General features: G+C 57.3%; 1 protein-coding gene across 1 annotated transcript in view; it reads right to left on the reverse strand.

Annotated features, from left to right (window-relative positions):
* The window catches only part of LOC142908366 (dynein axonemal heavy chain 1-like), a 49,602-nt gene extending 41,383 nt beyond the window's left edge, over nt 1-8,219 (reverse strand). The window contains exons 1-4 of the mRNA XM_076058936.1: nt 8,205-8,219; nt 5,260-5,533; nt 3,420-3,659; nt 2,802-2,912 (exon numbers count right to left, since the gene is read on the reverse strand). Coding sequence (XP_075915051.1) covers nt 2,802-2,912; nt 3,420-3,647 — 339 coding nt within the window. The 5' untranslated portion in view covers nt 3,648-3,659; nt 5,260-5,533; nt 8,205-8,219. The remainder of the gene's footprint in view (nt 1-2,801; nt 2,913-3,419; nt 3,660-5,259; nt 5,534-8,204) is intronic.
* Nucleotides 8,220-8,225: the final 6 nt, after the last annotated feature.

An 8,225-nucleotide genomic window follows, 5' to 3' on the forward strand; every position in this document is an offset into this window, starting at 1 on the left:
TCCACCGACATCCTTGGAGAGCTCTTTGGTCCTGGCCCACGGTGGAGGGGTTTGGAATCTGATTGATTGATTGACTGCTTGCTTGTGTGGACGGGTGTCTTTTATACAGGTGACGAGCTGAGATTAGGAGGAGCACTCCCTTTAAGAGTGTGCTCCTAATCTCAGCTCGTTACATGTACAAAAGACACCTGGGAGCCAGAAATCTTTCTGATTGAGAGGGGGTCAAATACTTATTTCCCTCATTAAAATGCAAATCAATTTATAATATTTTTGACATGCTTTTTTCTGGATTTTGTTGTTGTTGTTGCTGTTATTCTGTCTCTCACTGTTCAAATAAACCTACCATTAAAATTATAGACTGATCACTTCATTGTCAGTGGGCAAACACGTACAAAATCAGCAGGGGATCAAATACTTTTTTTCCCTCACTGTATAGAGATACGTAGAGAATCATAGATATACATAGGGACTTATAGAGATACGTAGAGATACATGGAGACTCATAGAGATCCATAGAGTTGTACATATAAAGACTTAGATACCTACATAGAGACATACACAGTCTAATGTATATAGGTGCATACTCAAGGATACTCATAGAGACACATGGAGACTCATAGAGATACAAATAGATACATAAACATTCAGAGATATACAGAGACTCATAGAGATGTATAGCAACTAATAGAGATACGTAGACATTGATAGAGACTCATTCATAAACTGTACACAGAGATACCCAGACATACAAAGATTCTCATAGAGTATATATTCTTGGTTCTTTCGGTAAAGTCTCCACGTAGAAGGGAAACAATAAAATAATAAAAAATATATTCTTGGTTCTTTCGGTAAAGTCACCACGTAGAAGGGAAACAATAGAATAATATTCATCTTTTCATCATTTTATTGTTTCCCCTTCTACGTGGTGGTGACTTTACCGAAAGAACCAAGAATATTAATCCCTGCAGTCACGAAAGCAATACTTTTAACAACACCGGCAAATGTACAGTATCGCAAGGCCTGTGCGTTAGCACGCCGTACAACGTGACCAAGCTGTGAAGCATCGCAACACTGTACAACATGGCCAACACTGTACAACATGGCCACACTGTACAACATGGCCACACTGTACAACATGGTCACACTGTACAACATGGCCACACTGTACAACATGGCCACACTGTGCAACATGGCCACACTGTACAACATGGCCACACTGTGCAACATGGCCACACTGTGCAACATGGCCACACTGTACAACATGGCCACACTGTACAACATGGCCACACTGTTCAACATGGCCACACTGTGCAACATGGCCACACTGTGCAACATGGCCACACTGTGCAACATGGCCACACTGTGCAACATGGCCACACTGTGCAACATGGCCACACTGTTCAACATGGCCACACTGTACAACATGGCCACACTGTACAACATGGCCACACTGTGCAACATGGCCACACTGTACAACATGGCCACACTGTACAACATGGCCACACTGTACAACATGGCCACACTGTTCAACATGGCCACACTGTTCAACATGGCCACACTGTACAACATGGCCACACTGTGCAACATGGCCACACTGTACAACATGGCCACACTGTACAACATGGCCACACTGTGCAACATGGCCACACTGTACAACATGGCCACACTGTGCAACATGGCCACACTGTGCAACATGGCCACACTGTTCAACATGGCCACACTGTTCAACATGGCCACACTGTTCAACATGGCCACACTGTACAACATGGCCACACTGTGCAACATGGCCACACTGTTCAACATGGCCACACTGTACAACATGGCCACACTGTGCAACATGGCCACACTGTGCAACATGGCCACACTGTGCAACATGGCCACACTGTGCAACATGGCCACACTGTTCAACATGGCCACACTGTCCAACATGGCCACACTGTGCAACATGGCCACACTGTGCAACATGGCCACACTGTACAACATGGCCACACTGTACAACATGGCCACACTGTACAACATGGCCACACTGTGCAACATGGCCACACTGTTCAGCATGGCCACACTGTACAACATGGCCACACTGTGCAACATGGCCACACTGTACAACATGGCCACACTGTACAACATGGCCACACTGTACAACATGGCCACACTGTGCAACATGGCCACACTGTACAACATGGCCACACTGTACAACATGGCCACACTGTACAACATGGCCACACTGTGCAACATGGCCACACTGTTCAACATGGCCACACTGTTCAACATGGCCACACTGTTCAACATGGCCACACTGTACAACATGGCCACACTGTACAACATGGCCACACTGTACAACATGGCCACACTGTACAACATGGCCACACTGTGCAACATGGCCACACTGTACAACATGGCCAACACTGTACAACATGGCCACACTGTACAACATGGCAACACTGTACAACATGGCAACACTGTGCAACATGGCCAACACTGTACAACATGGCCAACACTGTACAACATGGCCACACTGTACAACATGGCCACACTGTACACCATTCGAGCACCGTGCAGTGAGTAAGTAAGTGAGTGCATGAGTGGGTGAGTGAGTGAGTGGGTGAGTGAGTGATGAGTGAGTGAGTGAATGAGTGATTGAGTGGGTGAGTGAGTGAGTGATGAGTGAGTGAGTGAATGAGTGAGTGAATGAGTGGGTGAGTGAATGGGTGAGTGAGTAAGTGAGTGAGTGGGTGAGTGGTTGAGTCAGTAAGTAAGTAAGTGAGTGAATGAGTGAGTGAGTGAATGAGTGAGTGAGTGACCTGTAGGGGCTGCAGGAAGCAGTCCAAGATGTTCAGGAGTCCGGCCGCCAGATTCACGTCCACAGAGGCCACCAGCTCCACCGCACTGGCACGCACCCAGCGCACCGCGTCCTGTATACAGTACATACAGTGCACACACAGTACACACACAGTACACACAGTATACACGCAGTACACACACAGTAGTGTATTATAGTATAGTTTTTTAATAGTGAAGTGGATAGTGTAGTGTATAGTAGTATAGTGTAGTGTATAGTGTAGTGTATAGTAGTGTATAGTGTGTGTATAGTGTAGTGTATAGTGTAGTGTATAGTAGTGTAGTGTATAGTACTGTAGTGTATAGTAGTGTAGTGTATAGTGTATAGTAGTGTAGTGTATAGTAGTGTAGTGTATAGTAGTGTAGTGTATAGTACTGTAGTGTATAGTAGTGTAGTGTATAGTGTATAGTAGTGTAGTGTATAGTAGTGTAGTGTATAGTGTAGTGTATAGTAGTGTAGTGTATAGTGTAGAGTAGTGTATAGTGTAGTGTGTAGTGTACAGTGTAGTGTATAGTGCGGCGTACAGTGCGGCGTACAGTGCGGCCGTCAGTGCGGAGTACAGTGCGGAGCGCTCCCGTACCGGCAGCAGGCGCTGTAACAGGGATCGCAGCGCCGGCACCAGGGCAGCGGCGGGGCCGGCGGGGCCGGCGGGGCCGGCGGGGCCGGCCGGCCTGGCCGGCCTGGCCAGCCTGGCCAGCCAGGCCTCGGCGATGGTGGTGGCGGTGAGCGTGCCGGCGCCCAGGTAGACCATGCCGCAGCGAGACACGGTGGCAGGGGACGCCACGCACAGGTCCTGAACCTCAAACATCAGCGTCTGGGACTGGGGGTGGTGGTGGTGGTGGTGGGGGTGGTGAGGGTGGTGGTGGTGGTGAGGGTGGTGGTGGTGATGGTGGTGGTGATGAGGGTGGTGATGAGGGTGGTGGTGATGAGGGTGGTGATGGGTGTGGTGGTGGTGGTGGTGAGGGTGGTGGTGATGGTGGTGGTGAGGGTGGTGGTGGGGGTGGTGGTGGGGGTGGTGGTGGTGGTGATGGTGGTGGTGGTGGTGGTGAGGTTGGTAGTGGTGGTGATGGTGGTGGTGGTGGTGATGGTGGTGGTGGAGGTGGTGAGGGTGGTGGTGGTGGTGGTGAGGGTGATGGTGGTGGTGGTGGGGGTGGTGGTGGTGGTGGTGGTGGGGGTGGTGGTGGTGGAGGTGATGGTGGTGATGGTGGTGGTCGTGGTGGGGGTAGAGAGGGGGAACATCACAGCGGTGAACTTCTACACCCACACCACCACCACCCACGCCTCTCTCACACCCACCCACCACGTCTCTCTCTCACCCACCCACCACGTCTCTCACACACCCATCCACCACGTCTCTCTCACACCCACCCACCACGTCTCTCTCTCACCCACCCACCACGTCTCTCCCCCCACCACGTCTCTCTCACCCCCCACCACCCACGCCTCTCTCACACTCACCCACCACGTCTCTCTCACACCCACCCACCACGTCTCTCTCACACCCACCCACCACGTCTCTCTCACACCCACCCACCACGCCTCTCTCACCCACCCACCACGCCTCTCTCTCACCCACCCACCCACGTCTCTCTCACACCCACCCACCACGCCTCACCCCCCACCACCCACGCCTCTCTCACACCCACCCACCCACGTCTCTCTCACACCCACCCACCACGCCTCTCACACCCACCCACCACGTCTCTCTCACACCCACCCACCACGCCTCTCACACCCACCCACCACGTCTCTCTCACACCCACCCACCACGTCTCTCTCACACCCACCCACCACGTCTCTCTCACACCCACCCACCACGCCTCTCAGACCCACCCACCTCGTCTCTCTCACACCCACCCACCACGTCTCTCTCACCCCCACCCACCACGTCTCTCTCACACCCACCCACCACGTCTCTCACACCCACCCACCACTCCTCTCTCTCACCCACCCACCACGTCTCTCCCCCCACCACGTCTCTCTCACCCACCCACCACGTCTCTCCCCCCACCACGCCTCTCTCACACCCACCCACCACGTCTCTCTCACACCCACCCACCACGTCTCTCTCACACCCACCCACCACGTCTCTCTCACCCCCCACCACCCACGCCTCTCTCACACCCACCCACCACGTCTCTCTCACACCCACCCACCACGTCTCTCTCACACCCACCCACCACGTCTCTCTCACCCCCCACCACCCACGCCTCTCTCACACCCACCCACCACGTCTCTCTCACACCCACCCACCCACATCTCTCCCCCCACCACGCCTCTCTCACCCCCACCCACCACGCCTCTCTCTCACCCACCCACCACGACTCTCTCACACCCACCCACCCACATCTCTCCCCCCACCACGCCTCTCTCACCCCCCACCCACCACGTCTCTCTCTCTCACACCCACCCACCCTCACCTCGGTGAGTTTGATGATCTCCCCCGAGCTGAGGCACAGCTTCCTGTTGTCGTCCAGCACCGTGTTCAGGTTCTCTACCCACGCCGCGTCGACGGGCCCGTCCAGCACGTACCACAAGCGACCACCACCACCGCCGGAGCCACCACCGGAGCCACCACCGGAGCCACCACCGGAGCCACCACCGGAGCCACCACCGGAGCCACCACCGGAGCCACCACCGGAGCCAGACGCGGCGACGCCGGCCCGGATCAGCGAGGACAGGATGCCGTCCGTCCTGCGGGGAGCAGAGGCAAGGGGCAAGGGGGGAAGAATCATTGTGGTGGCGCTCACTCACTCAGTCGCTCAGTCGGTCGCTCGCTCACTCACTCAGTCAGTCGCTCGCTCATTCATTCACTCACTCAGTCACTCAGTCACTCACTCACTCAGTCACTCACCCACTCACACACTCACTCAGTCACTCAGTCAGTCGCTCAGTCAGTCGCTCGCTCAGTCATTCAATCACTCACTCACTCACTCAGTCATTCACTCACTCAGTCACTCAGTCACTCACTCGGTCGCTCACTCAGTCATTCACTCAGTCAGTCACTCACCCACTCACACACTCACTCAGTCGCTCAGTCAGTCGCTCAGTCAGTCGCTCGCTCAGTCATTCAATCACTCACTCACTCACTCAGTCACTCACCCACCCACCCACTCACTCACCCACCCACCCACCCACTCACCCACCCACCCACTCACCCACCCAGTCACCCACCTACCCACCCACCCACTCACCCACCCACCCACCCACACACCCACCCACTCACTCACCCACCTACCCACCCACCCACTCACCCACCCACTCACCCACCCACTCACCCACCCACCCACACACCCACCCACCACTCACCCACTCACCCACTCACCCACCCCACACACCCACTCACTCACTCACCCACCCACTCACCCAACCACTCACCAATCCACCCACCCACTCACCCACTCACCCACCCACCCACTCACCCACCCACTCACCCACCCACCCACTCACTCACCCACCCACTCACCCACCCACTCACTCACCCACTCACCCACCCACCCACCCACCTACCCACCCACTCACCCACCCACCCACACACCCACACACCCACCCACTCACCCACTCACCCACCTACCCACCCACCCACTCACCCACCCCACCCACTCACTCACCCGCCCACCCACTCACCCACCCACCCACTCACCCACTCACCGACCCACTCACTCATCCACCCACCCACTCACTCACTCACTCACCCACTCACCCACCCACTCACCCACCCACTCACACACCCACTCACCCCCTCACCCACCCACCACTCACCCACCCGCCCACCCACTCACCCACCCACCCACTCACCCACCCCCTCACCCACCCACTCACCCACCCACCCACCCACTCACTCACCCACCCACTCACCCACTCACCCACTCACCCACCCACTCACCCACCCACTCACACACCCACTCACCCCCTCACCCACCCACTCACTCACCCACCCGCCCACCCACTCACCCACCCACCCACTCACCCACCCCCTCACCCACCCACTCACCCACCCACCCACCCACTCACTCACCCACCCACTCACCCACTCACCCCACTCACTCACCCACTCACTCACCCACTCACCCCCTCACCCACCCACTCACCCACTCACCCACCCACTCACCCACTCACTCACCCACCCCCTCACCCACTCACCCACCCACCCCCTCACCCACCCACCCACCCACTCACCCACCCACCCACTCACCCACCCACCCACTCACCCACCCACTCACTCTCACCCACCCACTCACCCACTCACTCACCCACCCCCTCACCCACTCACCCACCCACCCACTCACTCACCCACCCACTCACCCACCCACCCACTCACCCACTCACGACCCACTCACCCACCCACCCACTCACTCACTCACCCACCCACTCACCCACCCACTCACACACCCACTCACCCCCTCACCCACCCACTCACTCACCCACCCGCCCACCCACTCACCCACCCACCCACTCACCCACCCCCTCACCCACCCACCCACTCACCCACCCACCCACTCACCCACCCACTCACTCACTCACCCACCCACTCACCCACTCACTCACCCACCCCCTCACCCACTCACCCACCCACCCACTCACTCACCCACCCACTCACCCACCCACCCACTCACCCACTCACCGACCCACTCACCCACCCACCCACTCACTCACTCACCCACCCACTCACCCACCCACTCACACACCCACTCACCCCCTCACCCACCCACTCACTCACCCACCCGCCCACCCACTCACCCACCCACCCACTCACCCACCCCTCACCCACCCACTCACCCACCCACCCACCCACTCACTCACCCACCCACTCACCCACTCACCCACTCACTCACCCACTCACTCACCCACTCACCCCCTCACCCACCCACTCACCCACTCACCCACCCACTCACCCACTCACTCACCCACCCCCTCACCCACTCACCCACCCACCCCCTCACCCACCCACCCACCCACTCACCCACCCACCCACTCACCCACCCACCCACTCACCCACCCACTCACTCACTCACCCACCCACTCACCCACTCACTCACCCACCCCCTCACCCACTCACCCACCCACCCACTCACTCACCCACCCACTCACCCACCCACCCACTCACCCACTCACCGACCCACTCACCCACCCACCCACTCACTCACTCACCCACTCACCCACCCACTCACCCACCCACTCACACACCCACTCACACCCTCACCCACCCACCCCCTCACCCAACCACCCACTCACCCACTCACTCACCCACTCACCCACCCACTCACCCCCTCACCCACCCACCCACTCACCCACCCCCCCACTCCCCTCACCCACCCACCCACCAACCAACCCACCCACCAACCCCGCCCACCCGCCTACTCACCACTCGTGAGTGAGCGGGTCA

This window comes from Petromyzon marinus, assembly GCF_048934315.1.
Source record: "Petromyzon marinus isolate PM22_M1 ecotype Great Lakes invasive population chromosome 80 unlocalized genomic scaffold, UKy_Petmar_22M1.pri1.0 chr80_unloc.4, whole genome shotgun sequence".
NCBI classification, from domain to species: domain Eukaryota; kingdom Metazoa; phylum Chordata; class Hyperoartia; order Petromyzontiformes; family Petromyzontidae; genus Petromyzon; species Petromyzon marinus.